This window comes from Drosophila hydei, unplaced genomic scaffold (genome assembly GCF_003285905.1).
Source record: "Drosophila hydei strain 15085-1641.00,03,60 unplaced genomic scaffold, DhydRS2 tig00008119-arrow-pilon, whole genome shotgun sequence".
Lineage (NCBI taxonomy): Eukaryota > Metazoa > Arthropoda > Insecta > Diptera > Drosophilidae > Drosophila > Drosophila hydei.
In genome coordinates this window covers 435074-456569 of record NW_022045830.1, presented here as the reverse complement: position 1 = coordinate 456569, position 21496 = coordinate 435074, and the positions used below count along the sequence as shown (strand labels likewise).

The following is a 21496-nucleotide window of genomic DNA, read 5'->3' as shown; positions in this document are numbered from 1 at the left end:
TACAAGACTTGTTCTGACTAAGTAAAACAATTTGAATAAATTTAGTTTTGTTCACAGATACGTTTCGCATCAGTGTGAGGCAGAGATTTTGATTTCCAGCAGCAATTTTTCACACTTCATTTTTCCAATGCATTTTCAGCAGCGCCTTAAAGTATGCAAGAGAAATGTGTTTTTTTTTAATGCTCAAACTGCAGTTGACCCAGCGACATTTGAGCTTGGGTTCGTATAAGCTAGTTATGGCTAGTATATATACCAGCTAAAATTCAATAGCGCTGAAGGTCGCACTTAAGGCAAATCCCAATCATGCCATATCTACGGAAATTCACTGGAGTCTAAACAAAATCGGTTTTTTTTGTCATCTATATAAAATGACTTTAAGCCTCACATCTCATTAGTATTAAGATAAACAAAAAAAACTGGAAGACGCTGGGAACGCTCTGGAAGCTAAAATTTCATATTTGTGTAATTTGCATTACACAAGGCTTTATATTTATGTAAATAAAAAGTTTCTGACTTACAAAACAGAGTCTAATAATAAGATACTACATTGACAATCTATATATAAAGATTACCAAAGCAATAGAGTTGGAGATTTTAGCGACCGGCGTGCTTTGGACTTAATCTTCGCAAGTCACGACCCGTTCAGCAATGTTTTCAACTGTTTTGCATATTCGGTGATTAATGGGATGGTATACGGGCAAAGCATGGCCAGGGAGCACGTCTTTCAAATTCTGGAATAACTTGTCTCCGTGGACTTGTAGTATACTTGATTGTATAGACTCTATGTATGTATTTCAGTATATACATATAGTTTTGATTGTTTAATAAGCAACAATCTATGCATCATTCATCTGGCAGAAGATATCATCGAAATAATATGCCCTTTGCACTCGTGTGGCTCAGTATAAGCAAAATAAAAATAAACGAGAAACAATTTGTAGAAATTAGAATTTATAATTTTCTTTGATTATGTGTTTCTTAAGAGTCGCCATAATGTCTCGCGGAATGAACCTGTTTTTATGTTAGACAAAGAACAGAAAACAATTGCATAACCAAAAGGCACGCGAGTCAAGTTCAAGCCGAAGGCCCTGTCGTCTGTGCGAGTATTAATCATTGCAATAAAGAAATTCAGCTGTTGGGATCTGCATAAATTTGATATTTAGCTTGCCACGAGCTGGTTTCAAATTTCAGGGGCTAGCGGGTACCCTGCGGCTGTCATAAATATATCGAACCGCAACTGGTTTGTCCGGTGATTAGAAAGAACTCGAAGGCCAAAATGGCCAAGACCATATTCTCAAAAATCATGTGAGAATATTGCAATGGACTGCGTAGCACTTGTGCTCAGTTAAATATAGGAATGAAAATGCGCTACTCGATAAACATATTAACAGTTATCGATAGGATTTTGTTGTGCAATTGTTTCATTTATCGATTCAAATAGCCAAAAGAGCTCAAAAGCAAACAGAACTCAGTCTTTAAGGCATCGATACTTCTTGAATGCAGCTTAATTTACTATAGATCTTGATAGATGCATAAATTTAACTTAATTTCCAAATGTTAATATACAACATGCCACTAAGCCAGCATACCCTATCCACTCTTTGGTTAGAGTATTTCAAATTATGTAATAAAAAGTCAAATGAATTTCTAAAAAAGAGTTAAAATATTGTTTTTATTTTGTTCAGCATTGACGTAATTGGAAACAAATCAATTTTCGATTCTTATTAACAACAAGTTGTTTGCATTTCAATACTTAGGGCAATACACACAAACAGGCAGACACATGCACACGCACACACACTCACTTCCACTCACTCTCACACACTTACACACCTAGGTATTTGGATGAAATCTTCTGCTGTTTGGCATCAACTTTATACACTCTACATTTACGAAGCTCATCATTCAGATTCATTTGTTCATGTACAGTTAGGGTTATGGATAAACGTTTAACACTAGACTTAAGCCCCGATCTAAAAAAAACGTATGATTAACCTAAAGACAAAGCAACCCTACCAAAGTTAACCCCGAACTTAGCCTATCTGCTCATTCCATCTTCAGGGGCTTCACATTGTTATTGTTCAGGTCGATGTAGGGCTTATAGTCGCTGTTGTTGTTGTTGTTGTGGATGTTGTGGATTTTGTTCTTGGTTGGCATTGGCATGCAGCCCATGCCACCGGCAGCCCTCAGTGCCGACTGAGCCAGATTCATGCTCCTGCCACCAGAGCTCATGGCATTACCATTGGCATCGATGGTCTTGTTCTTATTGTACGTCTTCCGATAGAAGTTGCCGAACAAATAAAGGAAGATGATCGTGTTGCCCACAAAGAAGAAGGTCAGCGTCTTGGGCATGTTGCAGCCCTTGGCGCCCACGGTCAGCATATAGCCAAGAATGAGGACAAACTGAATCAGCTGAATGCTGGTCATGTACTTCTTCCACCACAGATACTTCTGGTATTGAGGTCCCATGGCGGCGACCATATAGTAGAAATACATAATGATATGCACACCGGAGTTGAGAATGCCAATGATGACGCCCTGTTCGCCGGGCGCATACTTCAGATAGCCCCACGAGAAGAGCACTGTGATCGTATGATGGTAGACGTGCAGGAACGAGACCTGATTGTTCTTCTTGCGCAGCACAAAGAACGTGGTGTCCAGCAGATCGATGATCTTCGAGAAGAAGTAGAACCAGGCGCCCGAATAGAGAGCCAAGTTCTGTTCGCGTGTGCGGTTGATTTCGCACTTCTTAGACAGTATCGATGCCATGACATTGCTCTCCTTAAAGGACTGCAAGCGATATAGGTAGAGCAAATAATTGATGTCATACGATTAGTTTACAATCACATTCAGTATACGCCACGTGTGCTTACCGTACGACACATCCATATGGAGTAGCAGACCTGAAAGGCATTGTAAAACACCATAATGCGCTTCAGATCCATGGGCTTACGATTCTTCATATACTCCGGGCCAATTTTGAGCACGAACGCCAGATAAACCAGCACCACAGCGACAACTGGAGCTGGTGAGCTCATCAGAAACCAGCTGTCCACAGTTTCATCTAAACGGGGTTTTTCGAATTATAGATTGTGTTCTCGATCGAGCATCGATGCCAACTCACCAACACCCTTGGCCAGGCCGGAGATGCGTTCCTCAAAAATTTTCATATAGGTTGTCATTTTCCTTCTTTTTATATTTTTTTATTCAGCTATACGACTGAAATGAAAGAGATTGCAAGACATTTAGAAATTTTCGTTCGATCGGATGTTTTTTTTTTTCGTTATTTGGCCGCTGACGTCCGAACAGCGCGTTGCCAAATTATTGAATGAAATATTCTAAGCTGAACGCTGCTTAGACAGGCCGTGCACGTCCAACTCGAATCGAGACCGAGACGGAGACAGCGACAGAGACGGAGACAAAGACGTAGACGAATCGCATCGAGTTGGAGCTGTTGCTGGAGCCGGGTGCTTGATTATGCTCGCTAGGTGAGCGTGCGCGGCATAGGAATGCAGCTAGCACGCAAATATTTTACTTAATGAAAAAGAAAATGCTTAAAGGGGACGCTGCCGGCAAAGCAGGGGGGCGAGACAATGGGGCGACGTCAGCCCAAAACCGTGTGGCCAACAAATGACGACACCGACAACAGCTGCCACACAGAGGCTGCAGCCGGCGGCCAACAAATAAAACAATATCTCAATTCAATCAATGCCAAGTCGGTGCAGCAGCAGCAAGAAAAAAAAAACGAAAAAAATTAATAAACTTAAAAAATAAAACATAAAAAACATCAATAAGAGAATTCGCATAATTAAAACGTTTGGCTTCTTGATGGTGTTTGGGTTTAGTGGTTCTGCGACCGCAAGTTACTGTGGCTTAAAGACCTGATCAAGTTGAGCTATCTGTGCATGTGTGTGAGAGTATATGGGAGTGTTTGTATGTGTGTGTGAGTGTGGCATTCTACAAGGCTACATTTGAATTTTTCGCCTTGGCACTAAAGTCGTATAACTTTGGCATTCATCTTGCAGATGCCAAGTGTAGAGCTACACATATGTGAGCTTTTAGTATTCAAGATGGCGCAGCCTCGCACTCACACACACGCAGGCACACCTATATAGATACTGCGAGGCAATGTTCTAAGCCACATCTGCTGGTTGCCTAACCCGCTTCTCGCTCGCCTATTTAAATATTTTATATACTTTTATTTAATCAAGTATTTGTATATACGTCTATATAGATGCTGGTTATATACAAATGTATTCCTTTTTGTTATTTAAATTGCATACGGAACAACATTGAGCACCTATGTCTTTATTTCATTGCTTTTGTCTTTATGTCAGGCTGAATGTGCTTGGCAAACGATGAGATATTAATTTTCAATTACGGCGTCGCTTGCTTTTGGGCAACTTGTTTTGATATTTCGTCGAATTAAAATATGTATAGAGATCTAGTGCCCAGAGCACTTCCGGTTCACGACCTTGCCAAAGGGCCATTCTATAAGCCACAATTTTATTTCGATTTCATTGGTTTTCAGATTTTTATATTAATTTGTGTAAGTTCTTGGAAATTTCCAGTTTCATGAATAGAATTTCGAACTGAACTTGATATGTGTTAATTAGTAAAATTTCTATTTACATTTATTAATTACTTAGTTCCATATACAGCCTTCGACGCAAATTACGAGACACGCGGCACACACTGCGTATGCTTGATATCTTAAAATGAATCTGTAACAGTAGCCGAAGAAGATCTGGCAGAGCTGATGAGAATTGTACCTGAACTGTTGTCAACTGTGGACATTTGATGACTCTATCGCACACTGATCTTACACGAACGCGGCAATGCCAACGACTGTGCCACATTTGCCCAGCTTAGACGGGACTTCGAGCCCAGTTATGGGCTTGTGCCTGGATCAGCGAAGCGTACCCCATTGACGCTCGGTCATCTCAGACGCTAATTTGTATGCAGGCCGTGGCCGGGCCGCGGCCGAGCTGCTAGCGTCAGCAAAACAGCTCACAGATTGACACTGGAGACAGGAAAATGAGCTCTGCGGCATTATCACGACCAAAAATGTGACGACAAACGTACGACAGATGGACAGACGGACGGATAGTCAGCCAGTCAGATAGACAGCTAAATAGACAGTTGGCACTGCACTTGCCCTTGCCCTTGCACGGTTTTGGGATCGCGCACCTAATGCGCTGCTACAGTTTGTAAGCCCAAAGGCCGCTGGCCCCTTCTAAGTCTCTGTCTACGCTCTTGCCTCATTAGCGGCAAATTTACTAGAGAAATTAAATTTATATATAGATGTATATATATAAATAAAATGGCAAATGAAAGCAATAAACGCATAGCTAATATACATATATATATATATATATACCTGTATAAAACTATATATATCTATGTTTATAGCATAAAGACAGCAGCGCACGCAGCGCTAAATTGATTTGTATGCATAATTGATTTTTGCGATTTTTGTTGCTGTAGCCTTTAACAGCGTGTATTTGTCTCGTTATTGTTGCTTCTCTAAAAAAAAATTTATATATATATATATCTATATATATGTATACCACTATTGTCAGAATTAGAATTGCTCAGCTTTAGTTTTATTTTCTTAAATTTTAATTTTTGTTCGTGTCAAACATCTTGTTCAGACTCAGGCTACTCCAAATGATCGAAATCTAAACAATGAGCGAAAATAACCCAGTCAAAAAAAAGTACATACAATTTGGAGTGAGAGACAAGTAAATGAAAGACTATAAGATACCCTAAGTCTTCGTACTCCTACATACTTTTGCTTATCGTATCGATACCTATCGATTTTATGAAAAATGTTATTGATTACTTGATATCTATATGTATAACATGCATCCATCAGAGGAGTTAGATCTTGATCAAGAATATGTGTTTACTGCTAGCGCTTACAGAAATCTTTAATTGTCTGTTATATAGACAAAACTAAGTCAGCATACTCCATCAACTGACTTGCAATGCGTATAGCATAGAAAAAGCGAAGCACACAAAAAAAATGGTGGCAAGTGAACTTAGCCCAGTTATTCAGGTTCTACTTCTTATATATAGACACGCCTATATATATATATATATATATATATATTTTTTTTTATGTCTCTATATATATATACATTCATCTAGTATATTCTTTTGTTACTTTTAGCAGTTTTGTTTTTTCTTCACACGCCGCAATTAATGAACTTTAGTGCAGCTGCATCTGCTGCATCTCGCTTGTTGCACTTAGATAATTGCACTAGGCAAATAATTACAAGCCAATGGGCGACAAATACACACACACACACACACACATGTTTTTGTATAATTTTCCCTATTTCGTTTTTCACACAAACTGACAAGTGCCGTGTGACCCCCAAGCTCACACCCGAAGTACCACCGAAAAGCATCAGATCGAAGCTCCGGCACGGATGTTTAGTGTGCGCATACATTGTAACGTAATTTTCACACGCATCTACCTATATGCTAAAGGTAAAGCAAACAATTGTCCGTACTCATAGACTGTGTGCACTGCCATTTTCTATATAACACCAGATTTTTCTCCTATATAGATGGAGTACTGGCAATCCCTAACAAGATCGAATTGCGCAAATATGATCTATTGGTCTTATATAGTTAGACGATATTTATACCTATGTATATATTTTTATATATTTGTATATTTATATATTTATATATGTATAAACAGTATATGCTTACTGAGTTGTTATTTGCTGACGTTGCGAGCCATCTAAATTTAATAATAATTTTTTACTGATAATGTTTAGTGTCAAGACAAAACCGCAAAATGTAACTTTTTTTTTGTGCGAATTATTAAATATCAATAAAAAATTAATAATATTCGGTTCTGTATTTCCTCGGACGGAAAACAAAAAGATATGTAGATTGCTTATAAAAAAACTGAAAATCTTATTTAAAATGATATATTTTAAATTTATATATATTATATATGCCTAAAGATTTGTAGATTTCTTGTGAAATCTTTTTGCATTTCTAAATTGCTTTATTTCTATTTTTATTGTATCTATTCAATTTCTTTTTCTATTTATCTATGGTTTTATCTAATAGCTAATAGCTGCCTATATTTCCATATATTATTTAGCCCAGTCTTATAAGCTAAGCTTGGGCGCAAATATGTAGAAAATTAACAAACAGAAATTATTAGTATGTGTATACATTAAAGAATGTGAGACATACAAATATATATGTATATATATATATATATATATATATATATATATATATACGAATTTATGCATTAATATACCAAAAAATATAGATATAAATTGCACATTAATTTCGACTTTGGTCAAAACTATTATGAGGTCTATTAATGTGTTTTGTTTTGATTTGTTTTTGTTTTTCTTTCTTCTTTCAACTTGGCTTTAATAGATTTCCTTATTGTTGTATTATAAGCACCCAGTAAACAACTGTTGCAAGTGGAGCTTGGCATGGGGGGGGGTCAATCAATTAGTCGAGGCTCAAAGTTATATAAGTCACTTAGTATATGTTTTCAAGCTGACTTTAGCCCTTGAATTAATTTGAACGCCTAGCGCCTAGACAAGAAACGAGTCTTGGGCAACAGACCAGGTCTTAGCCAAAGAGGCGCTCGTTTAATTACTTGGTAAATATTTGCAGCGTTAATTGGGTTTTGACATTTCGGGTCTCTCTTTAAGTTGGACAAGTCTTGCTGACTAAGCGGCGCTCCATTTTGAAAATACGTTGCGGGAACAGGCGGGTGGAGGCTGTGCTTAGCTATTAGATTTGATCTTGATGCAGCTTGCATTGTAATCGCCATTTATTGATTACAAGTTCAAAGCGTTTAGTTTTGGCCGCCTCAAAGTTGTCAGTCTTGGCCTTGGCTGACTAGCAAAATTGCAGCAACTGCAGCAACTGCAGCAGCAGCAGCCACAGCAGCTCCTCAGACAAGTTTTCAGCACTTAATCTATGTGCATTGCATTGGGTTAAGGTCAACTAGAAATATCAGACAGCTAGAGCCAGGCACCAATAAAGAAACATTAGCAAAGAGCAACAAAATTGCAACTAACGAAAATTAGTCAAGGCAGCGCGAATAGCTGAGCCAAGCTGTGCTAAACTGAGCTGAACTGAACTGAACTGAGCTGAGCTGAGCTGTGCCCAGCTGGTGCAAACATAGGCAACTGTGCATATGTGCAACAATTCAAGTTAGTGTGACAGCAAGATTTAGCAGCCAGTGACTGTCAGCAGTGCCGTCCATAGCTAATTTAAGTGCGAGTGTTATCGATAGGCTTTACTTCCACACTGTTGGCCCATGATCGATAACAATAGTCGATTCACTTCCGTACCTGATTTGTACTTTTTTATGGATGATCCCGTTGCACACCAACACACACCACACAACACTCACACACATACACGAATTGCAGCACGAAGCACTGAACTGCTGTCAGACACTCACACTGGGTTAGATGAGGATACGAGAAACCCGTCAACGGCGAACGCCAAGAAGACACTAATACGGAGTTCTACACGCTCGGCTGTATAAATAAACAAAAATTGCGCGTTCATCCGCCGGCTGAACCGAAGCGTTGACGTCGTTGACGAAGCCGCGCGGCCAGCGTTGGCAGCGGCCAGAACGCGGACCCAGGCCCAAACCCACAAGCACACACACACACACTTACACCAACAGCAACAGTAACAGGCCCGTGATTTGGTTTCGGCTTGGTCTTGGTCAATCCATTACTCGTTTCTTTATTGTTCGGCTTGTTGCAAATCGAAGTCGCGTTAATTGCGGATTTCAGTTGCGGAGGGCTTAAGACTTTTTTGGCACTTGTTTTAATTTTATTTTTGGTGGTAAGGTCAAGTTTGAAGCAATTATTGCGTCTGCTAAGCGGCCAAAAAGAAAGCAAAACTCTTATTTTTTGTGCGAAAATTGAATTTGTTGTTTTTTTTTAACAAGTTTATTAACCTCCTTAAAAGTCACGCGCTGTCTATTGGGAGATTCTCCGGTAAATCCAAAACCCTCATTCAAAACAAATGAAAACATAACACTTGAGCGTGAGTTCAAAAGCACTTATAAATATGAGTATTCTTTAGGATGTGCCTCGCCCCACTGGAGAGCCATAAAATGTATAAGTCTGACTGTGGATTGGCCACCAAAGAGGCAGCTGCCGATTTGGCGATATTAGCTCTTTAAGTTAGTCACATATTCACTATATATTCTAATCAGTCTAAAAAGGAGGTCTTCGCTTAGTTATCAAATTTGTAGCCTCTAGCTCAGAAATTGTGGTAGTCGATTTGAGTCATATATATATATAATTTTTGATCAATCAATAAGGAAGGTCAATAGTAATCCATTTACCAAATCTATATGCTCCAACTAAATCACACATAGTTTAGCAGCCACCAATTGGCCCTGTGCTATATATTCTATATAAATTCCAAATTTTTAATCCCTGCCTTCTGCGACGACAGAGAGACTTTACAAAACTAATATACTCTTTTAACTTTTGATACTAGTTTTTGTAATAACAAAAAGCTTTTTCAACTGTAAAACCCTAAGAAGTATAAAAATAGCTTCCGACGAATTGATTGATTATCATTGTCACGGTAAAAACAAATTGTAAAAAACAGTGCACGAACTAAAGAGTTAGCTGTTATGACATGAAGCTGGCTCCATTTCGGTGTTTAACGAGAAATTACGCAAAAATTCGAAACGAGTTAACACATTTCGCTTATGGGAAAATAGCTCATCAGTCAGATCAGTCAGAGCTTTCCCAAAAATCCAACTGTTAACTACATCGGCCAATATTTGCTCCACTCCATATAGGTAATTCAACTGTCTACCGAGCGAAATAGCGGCAGTGCGCGGGCTTCCGGGTTTTAAGTTTAAAAATACATGTTTCAAAACCGATTTGCATTTACATATATTTAGTGTGCTTTATCATTGGTATGCGTTTCGCGTGGTTACTAATTAGTGCTTCTCTCTCTCGCTTCTCTTTTGTCCGGCTGCGATTGAAACCTTGAACTTCAATATAATACTGTCATCATTAAATAAAACGAAGTTTACCGCTACAAGCTAATACCAATACTGGTACAAACGTTGCTAGTTCAGCAGCCCCTTGGCCGCGATAAATGTGGTTCAGAACGATATTTTGACTTTGCCGAAACTTTGACCTGCTTTTCATTTTCCTATTTATTTATAAACTTTGTCTTTGAATTACATAGATAGTTACTGTTACAAATTAAATATTTGTGAAATCCTTGAGCAGGTATTGTATATTTGTAACCATTTAGAGTTATAAATGAGGTGGCTGTTGTAACAAGTTTAAGCTGACCAAAAATAAACGTTACAGTTTATATACATTTGAATTGCAATTACTTATTTATAGTGCTGTGAAATATATCAATATAAGTGCGCTCTTCGGCTATCTCTTTTCTAACAATATCTATCGGATCATTAGTATCGATATGTGCTGAATGAATATAAGCGGCATAGACAGTTGAGGCACAGATTTTATTGATAGAAAGTAGTACCTCAGATAATTAGTATTTTAAGCTTATATAGTTTATATTAAATATATATAGATAATATCGTATCATAAGTATATTTTTTTATTTGGACAATCTTAATCAATAACCAGTTCTTAAGCGTTCTACTCGCCTACTCGGTCTCATGCATGAAATTATATAGAATTCGAATACATTAGCGAATTTTTAATGCAACATAAATATGTAATATATTATGAAATCTGAGCTCACTATTATGTAGCCACTATAGCCATTACTTACAGAAATAATTTATTATCCACCCTTTTATTAGTACACTTTTTACTGAAACTAATTCTGAAAAATAAAAGCCTTAATTATAATATTAATATAATTATATTGAATATAACTATATTGCTTTTTATTATAATACATATATAGCTCAATTAATTATATTGTATTTAAATTTAAACTTTCCACGCGAATCTGATTTGATATCGATATGTACAGTATTTTTCTATCGATATCGATAGTATTCGTCACAATTGCGCTGCAAAAGTATTATTGATTGGAAAGAAGAAGAAGCAGCAGCAGCAGCAAAAGAAAGGCGCAGCAAGCAAAAAGTACGCTATTTAAAACGAATTCTCATTTCAAGTTTGTTTTAAAGTTGCCTTGATATAAAAATGTTTTATACTCGATGAACTAAGCGACATTGTTTACAATAAATATATTAATATCGGGTGTCCACTTTCACACACATATACACGTACATACATACATACATACATATATATCTATATATCTACTTTACAGAAATAAAAGGCAAACCAGCCAAACGAAATTCGCCGAACAAACGAGAAAAATAAATAAATTCAACTAAGAAAATAATAGAGGAAATAGTGGAATCATGACCAATTTGGAGAAGCAACACGAGATGGTGAAGCGAAGTCTTGTCCAGTTTGTCAGCGCGCATATACCAGGAGCCGACTTTAGTGTTGTGGATGAGATCGTACTTTCCTATATAATATCAATATTGGAAGAGGCTTCTCAGGATCCATGCTTTGATGTCGAGGGATTCGTTGAGATGATGGGCGCCTATTTTGAGGAGTTCTCGACCATCGATCAGGGCGTTATATGCGAATGGATATACAAGCTGGCCAACGAGCTGACCGATATGGAAAAGAATCAAGGCAACCATAGCTCAATCAATTTATCGCTCCAGTAAGCCATGACTAATTATCTAATTAAATTTGAATTTTTTACATGTTCTGGGTTTGGTTAACTTTTTTTTAATAGCGCCTTGAGCTTGTCTAACATTATACCAGAGTCCAAGCTACGTGCTCGCAACTCGTCCATATCCGAAAAGGACGAATTATCCTCGAACAATAGCAGCAGCAGCGGCGGCAGCGGTAACGGCAATGGTGGCGGCAACAGCAAGCGCTCCCAGCACTTGTCTGAAACCAGTGATGGAGGCTCCACTGATAGCTCCAGCTCCAATTGCGATTACTTTTTGGATGAGGCCGAAGTGTTGCAAGAGATGTTTCCCGACACCGCCTACGTCGAGGTGAGTCAATAGTGCATGCCATAATATCAAGTTGCAAATCTGTTTTTCGTATAATGACAAAAACAAAAAATAAATCGTGAATTTATAGTAAATGAGGTCATTTTGATGAAGCGTTACAACAAACACGATTAACTCATGATTTCTCATATGAAATACGAATTTGACATGCTTCCAGATAAAACACTGCATTGCTATATCGAAGGGTGACATTGATAGTGCTACTCAAATCCTACTACATCGCCAGGACACCAATCAGAGCCTGACCGATAAGTCGCACACTATTGGCATGAAGAAGAACGTTGTCGTTGATGATAATGAGCTAAAGAATCGCATTATAGCTAGGTAAATCCTAATTTTTTTTCTATGTATTAGTAGTAATTGCATTTGTTGTACGTCATAGATACTCCTATGTGGATAAGAATGCCACTCAGCGCGAGTACAAGCCGGTGGTGCCCAAAATGGAACCGCGCAAGCTTGTGCGTTATCGTGATAATAAAATTGTGTCGCTTAAGGGCGAACGTTACACTGAAGTCAAGCGTGACGAAGATGCTGAGTTAAAAAAACCCAAGAAGCAGATTCTACCGTAACTAAAGATGAACCAATCCCACAAGTATTTTATCAAGAAGCAACTTAACCCACAACCACCTAATAATACCGCACCAACGACACCTGAAGTTGAACCATGCAGCAGCAGCAACAGCAGCGCCTGCCGCTGTAATCAGAATGTATTCGGGCACAATTTATGCACAGAGCTGCATATCCGTGTAACTAGAATTCAAGCCAGCACCGGTCCGAGTCCCACACACCCACACCAAAAATCCCGTCTGGCTTTAGCGCCAGTTGTAGCCATGCTTAGCCAACGTTTAGATGCTTCCTTGCCAAAATCTACACAACATCAACAGCAACAACTCATAAAAGATGATTTAACAGGACAACAAGAACACCAGGAACAGAAACAGGAATCGAGCAGAAGAGCAGCCGCATTGTGTGACCCGTTTATAATAATCAAGGAATCCTTCCCATGTGAGTTAACTGGTAATTTATTGTTGTTGCTATTGTTAGTTTGCTTTGCCGGTTACTGTAGCCCATGGAATTTTTATCATAATCAGATTGTGGCTAAAGACACAAAGACTTTACATACCAAATTAGTTAATAGTTATGTTTTAGGTAAAACTTTCGCATTTTTTTATGTTAACCTCAATCGGGACATTATAATTGACAACAACTTATGAGTCTCGTTGCGGTGACAAGGAGCCGGCTCCAGTTTATTAGGGGCTGCTGCCTGTCGCACATGACAACGCTTGCCGTCGCACCTGCATGTGGGTGGATAGTATTTGTTAGTTCCTTATGCTCACACAAGAAAATCGCAATCAAAATCGAATTAAAAGAAACAAGAAGAAAAACTGAACTGTGACAAATTGTGCGACCAACTGCCAGAAACTTGCTCGCTTGTGAATCTCGAATCTCGAAAAAGCATCAAAAACATATTTATATAGATAATAATAGAAATATAATTCTAGCCTTGTGCTCCCCACAGACAGGTGCGACTCGAATACGAATTTGGCGCTCAAATAGACTTATTTAGATGATTTTAGGTATTCAAATTGAAAGTGTGTTTTGTGAAGTTCGCGTTTTTAAAACGCAGCTGTACAACAACTTGCCATAAGATTTATGTTAAAGTTCTCTTATATCGTAAACTTGTTTAGAAATATTTTTTTTTATTTTATTTATTATTTGTTTTTCGTTATGGTCTAAGCAAACTAGCAACAGTAACGACAAATGCCATACACTAACTAGTCCCCATCCTGAGAATTCCTCGTCCTAACTGCCCCTCACATACCAAAGCGGCTGCTGCTCGGAAGGACACAGCAATATTATAAAACATATTCAACATATAACAAAACTAATCAATCTTAATATAACCTTATATTTAGCAAGCTTCATTGTAATTCCTAACAACAAGTTGAGAGCCCAGCGCAATTCATATATATCGACATATATATTTATATTTATATTAAAATATTTTTTTTTAGATTTAGGCATCGGTCATCATTCAACGCATTTGCATTACTTACTTTAATTGATTTTTACTTATTGCTATTTAAATTTGTATAATTTTAGACGCGTTCCTTCCCGTAACCACCGTTCGTATTTATATTCAGCTAATTGCTTACAATGTTTTTTGTTATTGTTTCGCTTAAGCTAACCACAGACTAATCGGTATTTATATGTATTTGTAAAAATTATGTATTTACGTATTTCATTCGGTTTCGGTTTGATATTATGCGGATTTTCTCATATTTTAGTTTTATATATTATTTTTGTGATATTAGCGTAAAACAAATTGATTATTACAAGAAAAAGGCAAAACTCGAATTAAACTTTTGAAATTTAATAAATATATATTGTATCCAATAAAAAGAGTGATTTTAAAATTTGGCGCGGAAGTGGGTAAGCTGGCAGCAAAATGCAGCGCTGGTCACATCAGCGCGCGACAAGGGTGTTAGCTGGGTATTTTGAACGATATGGCAACTCTGCTGTTGGGCCAAGATGGCGACTGTAGCATAGTGCGTTTTTCGCATATTCAATTATTCAAGAAAAAACGCTATTTAAAGTCAAAATGACTACAATTGCGGACTTGTTCACAAAGTACAATTGCACTAATTGCCAGGATGATATCCAAGGTATACGTGTACATTGTGCTGAGTGCGAAAACTTTGATCTGTGCCTCCAAGTAAGTATAAGTACATGTATATGTGTATGTATACGCTGATACCCAGCTACAGATAGACTCACACACACCAACACAGACATATCGGGAAAAGAGCTAATATATATATGTATTTGTGCTGACGCATCTAAAACTGTACATATAGCCGGGCGATTTCACAATGTTGTTTTTGAACAGCTGTTTTCTATGGACGCAGTAACGAAAATGCTAAATGTATACTGATGCGTATGTGTAAATGTCAATATGTGAGCATATGATTTAAAACATTAGATATGTAAATTGATCCTGCAGTTCACACGAGTCTAGAGGCATTGAATATATAAATATATTCTCGTATCTGCTTGAAGCCCAGATGAATGTGGGCTTACCGATTAAATCGGTATTCCCCACAATTAAACAACTTGACTCCAGATTAGGGACTGTCCACTTATCGCAAAGTTCGATAATTCGTGAAGAATCACATAAAATCAAGTATTTTTGAACTGTTCCGTTATAATTGATGTTTTTGTTTTCTAGTGCTTCGCAACCGGCGCAGAGATTGGCGCCCATCAAAACAGTCATGCATATCAGTTCATGGACACCGGTACTGCCATTTTGAGTGTATTTCGTGGCAAGGGCGCCTGGACGGCACGTGAAGAGATTCGTCTCCTGGATGCAATCGAACAATATGGCTTTGGCAACTGGGAGGATATCAGCAAGCATATTGAAACAAAATCCGCGGAGGATGCCAAAGAGGAGTATGTAAATAAATTTGTAAATGGTACCATTGGCAAGGCCACTTGGACGCCGGCGCAACTGCAACGGCCCATCCTAATTGATCATACAGAGGATGATACTGGGCCATTGGGTGCCAATGCACTTGCCCGCCTGCCGCCTCTAGAGATAAGCAATGAGGAAGCGCTGCAACTGGGATATATGCCCAATCGTGATAGCTTTGAGCGCGAATATGATCCAACGGCCGAACAGTTGATCTCAAACATTGTATTCAGTTCGGAAGATGTCGAAGTTGATGTTATGCTGAAGCTGGCACACGTTGACATTTATACGCGGCGACTGCGAGAGCGGGCACGAAGAAAACGAATGGTTCGCGACTATCAACTGGTATCCAACTTCTTTCGCAATCGCAACTATGCGCTGCATCCAGGCCTCAGCAAGGAGCAGAAAGAGTTTCGTGATCGTTTTCGTGTCTTTGCTCAGTTTTACTCCTGCAACGAGTACGAACGTCTCCTGGGTTCTCTAGAGCGCGAGAAGGAGTTGCGCATAAGACAGTCAGAGCTGTATCGCTATCGGTACAATGGCATCACGAAGATCGACGATTGCCGGCACTTTGAGCAGCACGCTGCTATGGCGACACATCGCTCCACTGGCCCATATGGGCATGGAAAGACCGTAAGTGTGACATATTATTTGTGTTTGGTCCTTCGTATTTGAATGCATGGCGAGTTGAATATCGTGTCTGCTAGAGCTGGAAAACAAAATTGGCAATTGGCAATTGGAAAACAAGATTTTTGATCTATTTTGAGATAAAGAGTAGCTTTGTTGATTTTCCAGCTCTGGTTTTTAGCTATGTTAGTTGAATCGCAACACAACGCAATGAAACTGTTCTTGTCTCTTGTCTTACTTTCACGATATTCAGCTCCTTTGTATTATCAACGCGCCCAACTCGCAGCGTTTGAATGGTTGTATAAGACAATGTTTAACCACAGGACAACATACATCATTACAATGGAAGTCATCGGCCGCTAAGCTCTTCCTTGCACTCCCCTCAAGCGAATCCCAGAAAGGCGTAAGTCCATTCTTATATTTGCATGGATCATATCATCAATATTTTGTTTGCATCGATTCACAGCGAACTGTTAAGCGGCGTCGAGGCAAGTTCAAGTTCAATCGCACCAAGAAGCATGCACCTCATCGGCGACCCGACCTGCTCCGGCGCATTATTGCCCAGCAGAAACTACTTGGATAGCTATCGGACATCGTCGGCAGCTACGACAACGATGCTGCCGACGACAATGACAACGGCGACGGCAACGGCGATGGGGATGGGGGGGATGAACACGGACATGAGCCAGGGACTGACATTGGAGTCGGCAATGACAGCGACGGCAGCGACTTCCACGGCTACGATGACGGCAGCCCAGGCGAACCTGCCACAATCGACAGCAGCAGCGAAGGGAAACCCACAACATCAGCAGCAGCTGCTGCAAAGCGGCGTCAAAATGCAGCTGCAGCTAAGCGATCCCGCCGCCGCCGCCAGCAATAGTTCGACTGAGGAACAGATGCAGCAACAGCAGCAGCCATCAAGCATGAGCTATATACTGCGCAGCCAGTTGGACGAACTGAAGCGTCTACCGCAGCCGCTGGGCAGCAATTTGCTCACTCACAATGAGCTGGATGTGTGCAAAAAGCACAACATAACACCAACAACCTATCTATCTTTGAAAACTGTCTGTCTTAGTGGTGCTCCATCTCTGGGAAGCCCCATGGAAATCTCGCTGCGCAAGTTCTTTATCAAATGCGGCTGGCTGAGCCACTGAACGTGCAATGATGCCGTCACTTCTGCTGTTGTTGCCATCTCCCTAAAAACATAAACAAATAATTACTTGCTTCAAAGACTTTAATCATTATTTTATTATGTAGTTATATATATAGTTAAAATGTATGATAATAGGTCGCCCTAAACAAATTTTATACTGCTCTATATAATTATATATAAATCTTTATTTTTTGTTTTGTACAGATTTCGTTGTTGCCATTTTAGGTAAACTACAAAACTTCCATTTGTATTTCAACTTTAACTTGTATCAAGTCAAGCGGACAGATTCCCAAATTTCTTAGCAACAAGAATACAAAAAACGAGTTTTGTTATTTAAAACACATATTAATAGTATATGTAAAGCGTGAGAGCTTATAGAAAAGTTCTAGTTCAGCATTCGCTTGGACGCAAAACAAAAAGAGAAACCTAAAAGAATTAAGTTTAAGTAGGGCACCTTAACAATTCTGTATGTGAGTATTTAATGAAGTGTATATGAATTAATAAATGTACTGAATAATGCAAATCGGGAATTTCATCAACAGCTCATCTAAATATATTCTAATACCACAAACCTATCAAAATATATATATATATATAATATAGTGTATATTTGTTTCAATTTTAATCTTAAATAGGCAGAGTTTGCGTTGAACGCATCTACTACAACATCACTTGTTCCTCAGGAAATAACGATATAGGGTATTCTTCTGTGTAGTGGTACTGCTGCTTCCGGCACCGCTGCTGCTGCTGCTGTCGGCACTGGCTGAGCTGCCGTTGCTGGTTGTTGCCTGTTCCACGGCATTGGCTGCAGCTACCACCAGCGAGCTGCGCCATGAGGCAATTAATTCGTTTTGCAGTTCAACAGGCAGCTCTTTGAAGACCTGAGCATCTACACCAGCGGGACAGGCCAGATGCGCCAGTGAATCATCTGTGGCTGCTTCAGTGGTTGCACTGCCCACACTGGGAGCTTGTGCAGCCTCTTGTAACGCTGGTGTCAGAGTAGGTGTGCTAGGCGCACTAACCGTATCATCCATGGGCGAGGGCAACGGCGAAGATGCCGTGGAACTGGCATTGGAGCTAAGGCGACTGGCCGTCCTTGCGGGTATGAAGCGCAGGCTACCATCGATGCGATTGAGCAGTGTGTTGGGCGGCTGAATTGTGCGAAAGCGCGGCGCTGTTGATGATCCCGATGTGGACGCAGCTATTGGACTCATGGGAAAGTCCTTTTCGCTGTCACGCGAATTGAGTCGCAGATCACACACGCGCAGTTTGCTCGGTGAAGCCACATCGGCAGCCGTGTCCGTCACATCACCCGCCAGGCGACTGCGCTTCGACACCAGCACGCGACCAATGCGACTTTTCTTGGGCGAGGGCTCCACTTCCGTTTCGGAGAAATCGCTAAAATCCGAATTGGTGGCTGCCGACTCGGAGCCGTTGTCCAGGAGCATAGGCACTGGAGACGCAGTGGTGGCGCGTCTTCTATAAAACTGATCACTGGGTTTGAATGTGGTGGGTGAAGAGCGAAATGCAGCCTCATCGCCGCTCATCGCTGTCGGACCATTTTCCGACGTAGGACTAGTGAGATTCGTATTAGTTAAGGAAGTGATTGATTGCACCTCCAGATCGGCTTTTTTAATGAGAAAATTGGCTATCGATGAGGAGCCAACTTTGCGTTCCTGAAACTTGGAGAAGGCCAAGCCAATCAATGTGATGTTGAAGGGTTTATTAAGATCTACAATGCGCTCAAATAGACGCATTATGATCTTAAGGAGCTTATCCAACGCTCCATCAGCCAGCTGCACTTTACAGACGCCCGTCTCGCCAGCACAGACCGAGGACCTGAAGAGCGAGGGCAGTATGTTCGCTTGCTTGGTCTCGCGATGGCTGCTCTTCTTCTGGGCATCAAATTTACGCAGAACCACCTTGATGGCAATGGGTATGCGACCGTCCTCGGCAACCTGATGAAGAGTTACACATGGTTACAAATAAGTATCTGTTGATTTGTTTTTTTGTGTTGCTGCTCACCTGCTCCATTAGTCGCTTGAGCAACATGCGAAACTTATCCGTCACATCCGTATGCACCGAGATGGTCTTGCAGGAATCTTCAACGCTGATTGACTTGGGCTTGCCTGTCACACGCACGCAGCTGCCATCGCGGCCCAGTGCCAGGTCACGCAGTTTGGTTGCCGTCTCGAAGCCGAACTTCTTGCGCATAAACTCCATGTCACAATTCTGCAATTGTTCCACACTACTGACGCCCGCCTCTAGCAGCAGCGTTTGCGTCTTTTGTCCAATGCCTGTTACGCTGTGTAAGTCGCTCAGTTCTCGCATAAACTGCTCCGTATACGTAGACACTAGTACTGTCTGCTGGTTGGGCTTGTTGCGACTACCCACGAGCTTGGCCAGCAGTTTATTATAGGCAATGCCCGCACAACAGGTGATGCCCAGTCGCAGATGCAGCTCGTCGCGTATCTCCTGAGCAATACGTGTGCCTATGGCTAGTCGCTGTGCGCAACCACAGCTACACGCTGTCAGCGGAGTGCCGTCTGCTGGGTATATGTGTCCCACAGCTGGTTTGAACTGCGCATCGGCTGCGTGTGCCTGTCGCAGTTCTACCAGCGCCGTTACATCCATATAGTTCTCATCGAAACCTAGCTTCTCGACGTCGGGGGTATAGTTGAGCAGCAGATCGAATATCTTTTGGGACATAAGCCGGTATGGTGCTAGATCCTCGCCATTGACCAGCACTAAATCCTCGCAAAGACGTTTCGCTTCTTCGATAAGCATTAGCTTGGTAACGCCTCTCGCTCTGGCCACATAGTTGCACGTGACCACAAAGTTTTTCTGCTGCACAGCCAGTGGTTGAGTGCGAAGTGCGGGCTCACGCAACTCCTCCACTTGGGCATAGAAATAGTCCATGTCCAGGTGTATGATGGTGCGCTGGTGTGGTTCGCTCTTATTAAGTACGCTGGCGAAATCCATCTTGGCGCCTGACAAAGCGAAAACAAAATATTTAGTTGTTGAAATACTCCATGTATTGAGTAAAGGAGTATATTGGTTGAAATACGACTTGCAATATATACTTTGCTCAAAGTAAAGATAACGAACGAAAGCCACAATAGAGCCAAATTCAACATCGGCTTGAAGTTACAGTTTGACACGCATTACTTTCTAATTACAGTCTTGGAGTCACATATGAGAGCAATAACAAACAGTGCTCAAACACAGTTTTAGAGCTGTGCTCAACGAATGTAGACTAGATCTAAAGTTACCGTTTCACATGCACTTCTCTTTTTAAGTTTACGACTTTAGCGTAACAAAATGTATAAAGTATTTTGTAGTCAAATGTACCCTGCCGAAATGTTTTGTTTTCTTCTATTTTTTATTGTATCTTGAATCATCGTATTTTCGCGTTCTTTCCGCCGCTAAAACAAAACAAAGTGAAACAACAAAAACAACCACCACCCGCCTCCTGCGTCCGCCCGTGACCTTTGAAAAAGAGCTACGCGTGCCGACGCGTCGTCGTCGCTGTCGACACTATTTCGTCACTGAGATCGGAGCAGTTGTCAGGCGGCAGACAGGCGAAGCGAGAGAGTGCAAAGGTAAGAGCACAGCTCTAGGCCAGCGGGTGTTGGGTGCTGCGAGAGCGTCGATATTATGATTTTTTTCTTTCAGCTTTTTTCGCGCGGTGTTCGCCTTGACGTACGTTGAGAAATTGTGTAGCTGCTGTTGCTTGTGCTTCTCCGTTCCGTACGGTACCCACACACCCACAATATCGGCAGCCGACTTTCTAATCAAACAAACGCATGCGAAACAAGATGTACAGTGCACCGGTAAATTATTTAGTTCGTCAACAATATTGCACATATTTGTAATCAAACAACACCAAATAGACAATGATGACGCACAAATTATACAGTAAACTGAGATGGACAAGAGAAAATTGTCGCTCAATGCTAATGGCTGATCACACAAATTTAGCTATTCGACTTGCCCACTAATCACAATTTGTTTGTTATTTACTTAACAACGTTGACATTTGCATAAATACACACAAAAATAATATTTATTTACCTTTTAATAAACAATAAACTAAACACTGCGCAACGCATCGACAACACTTTCGACAACGTTTGCGAATATTTTTGTAACGATAAATGCTAATCGTACG

At 40.3% G+C, this 21496-nt stretch overlaps 4 protein-coding genes and 1 long non-coding RNA gene across 12 annotated transcripts; 3 read left to right on the top strand and 2 right to left on the bottom strand.

Annotated features, from left to right (window-relative positions):
- Positions 1–1681: 1681 nt before the first annotated feature.
- Positions 1682–8507, bottom strand: LOC111605432 (elongation of very long chain fatty acids protein 7). 7 transcript variants are annotated; one of them, XM_023323947.2, is made up of 5 exons: positions 6727–6876; positions 3125–3219; positions 2874–3064; positions 2027–2790; positions 1682–1973 (listed from the first exon to the last, which is right to left on the bottom strand). In XM_023323947.2, exons 2-4 carry the CDS (start codon positions 3180–3182, stop codon positions 2047–2049), a joined length of 993 nt encoding a protein of 330 aa, XP_023179715.1. In that variant the 5' UTR covers positions 3183–3219; positions 6727–6876; the 3' UTR covers positions 1682–1973; positions 2027–2046. The 7 variants fall into 7 exon arrangements, with proteins under 7 accessions (XP_023179715.1, XP_023179714.1, XP_023179709.1 ...); XM_023323946.2 differs by having other exon boundaries at positions 2034–2790; XM_023323941.2 differs by lacking the exon at positions 6727–6876 and adding an exon at positions 8352–8507 and having other exon boundaries at positions 1682–2790.
- Positions 8508–11153: 2646 nt separating this feature from the next.
- LOC111605429 (CUE domain-containing protein 2) lies at positions 11154–14117 on the top strand. The gene is made up of 4 exons (XM_023323938.2): positions 11154–11715; positions 11791–12058; positions 12234–12400; positions 12459–14117. The coding sequence occupies exons 1-4, from the start codon at positions 11402–11404 to the stop codon at positions 12643–12645; spliced, it is 936 nt and encodes a 311-aa protein (XP_023179706.1). The 5' UTR covers positions 11154–11401; the 3' UTR covers positions 12646–14117.
- Positions 14118–14583: 466 nt separating this feature from the next.
- LOC111605433 (transcriptional adapter 2B) lies at positions 14584–17850 on the top strand. 2 transcript variants are annotated; one of them, XM_023323948.2, is made up of 4 exons: positions 14584–14792; positions 15306–16178; positions 16496–16575; positions 16639–17850. In XM_023323948.2, the coding sequence occupies exons 1-4, from the start codon at positions 14679–14681 to the stop codon at positions 17324–17326; spliced, it is 1755 nt and encodes a 584-aa protein (XP_023179716.1). In that variant the 5' UTR covers positions 14584–14678; the 3' UTR covers positions 17327–17850. The 2 variants fall into 2 exon arrangements, with proteins under 2 accessions (XP_023179716.1, XP_023179717.1); XM_023323949.2 differs by having other exon boundaries at positions 16426–16575; positions 16639–16841.
- A 45-nt stretch (positions 17851–17895) lies between these two features.
- On the bottom strand, positions 17896–21496 carry LOC111605458 (DNA polymerase iota). The gene is made up of 3 exons (XM_023323976.2): positions 21400–21496; positions 19351–20315; positions 17896–19283 (listed from the first exon to the last, which is right to left on the bottom strand). The coding sequence occupies exons 2-3, from the start codon at positions 20305–20307 to the stop codon at positions 17994–17996; spliced, it is 2247 nt and encodes a 748-aa protein (XP_023179744.1). The 5' UTR covers positions 20308–20315; positions 21400–21496; the 3' UTR covers positions 17896–17993.
- Positions 20513–21376, top strand: LOC111605459. The gene is made up of 3 exons (XR_002751801.2): positions 20513–20927; positions 21001–21158; positions 21219–21376. It is a non-coding gene; the product is annotated as an uncharacterized LOC111605459 (long non-coding RNA).